This window comes from Ostrinia furnacalis, unplaced genomic scaffold (genome assembly GCF_004193835.3).
Source record: "Ostrinia furnacalis isolate ACB-3 unplaced genomic scaffold, ASM419383v2 OfSCF0934, whole genome shotgun sequence".
NCBI classification, from domain to species: Eukaryota; Metazoa; Arthropoda; class Insecta; order Lepidoptera; family Crambidae; genus Ostrinia; species Ostrinia furnacalis.
The window spans coordinates 1-1,171 of NW_021131173.1; the positions used below are offsets into that span (position 1 = coordinate 1).

General features: G+C 42.4%; 1 protein-coding gene across 1 annotated transcript; it reads left to right on the forward strand.

Annotated features, from left to right (window-relative positions):
• Positions 1–208: 208 nt before the first annotated feature.
• LOC114350661 (BUD13 homolog) lies at positions 209–1,058 on the forward strand (the record flags this gene model as incomplete). Its single annotated transcript, XM_028301536.1, has 2 exons — positions 209–412; positions 825–1,058. Coding segments are annotated over 2 exons (377 nt in total), but the record flags the coding sequence as incomplete, so codon positions are not given.
• Positions 1,059–1,171: the final 113 nt, after the last annotated feature.

The following is a 1,171-nucleotide window of genomic DNA, read 5'->3' on the forward strand; positions in this document are numbered from 1 at the left end:
CGCTCTTGTGAGCGTAGTAGTAAGGTGCGATTTCGAATGCACCATGTGCGTTGGATGTTTTGCATTATTATTATTACCGTTAAAATGTCGGCATCTGATCCTACACAAAGGAGTGCAATTTCTGTTGCTACTATTTTGTATTCTGTGGTTTTACATTTTTTTTCCAAACAATTTAATTTTTACACCTTTTTTTCCAAACAATTTAATTTTTACACCTTTTTTTCCAGCCTGAAACAAATAGAAGCTGAGACTGCACGTCGCGAGGACTTCATCAAGGAAGCCGCGAAGCCTCTCGCGCGTATGAAGGGAGACAGAGACCTCGAGAGAAGTCTCAAGGAGATTGAGCGAGACGGAGACCCCATGCTCGCTTACATCAGGGACAAGAAGAGAGAGAGGGGAGATCTTGGACCAGGTAAATGTGCCAAAAAAATCCTCATAAGAAGATCGATTCTTCTTTTGATTAATTTAGTTGTGGGTCCAATGACAGCTTAACTTTTCTCTGGGAATAAACTTGACCTTCACTGGTTGGGTTTTTATTGCGAAGCTGTAGATCCTGGCTACACAGGAGATGCAGCGGTGGGAACGAAAGATGGAAATTGTCTGGTAATGAAAAAGATACTGTAATGTATTTTTATGACGACTGCATAGACTTTAATCAGCGCACTCTGATAACAGCACATTTGGTAGCGTGAAATCACTTATCGTTTTCATTTGTATTTGTATTTTGTCTAAAACTGAGCTGACTTATATCGACAAACCGTCTTACTGCGAACTTAATTAGCAAATATTTACTACTTCTTAATTAAATACTTTTTTGTTCACAGAAAAACCCACATACAAAGGTAGCTTCCCTCCGAACCGTTTCAATATTCGTCCAGGCTACCGCTGGGACGGCGTCGACCGCTCCAACGGCTACGAAAAGAAGTTCTTTGAAAACCAAAGCAAGAGGAAAGCTCAGGAAGAAGAAGCTTACAAATGGAGTACCGAAGACTTGTAATGATTCATCAGCAGGTCATTTAGTCTCCACTCCAGGAGCACGACTCTAATTTAGAAGCAAATGGAAAGCAAAGCTGAAGGGTCAATGGACAGGGCACATAGTACGCAGAACTGACGGCTGATGGGGCAGCAAGGTTCTGGAGTGGAGGCCGCGTACCTGAAAACGCAGCGTGGG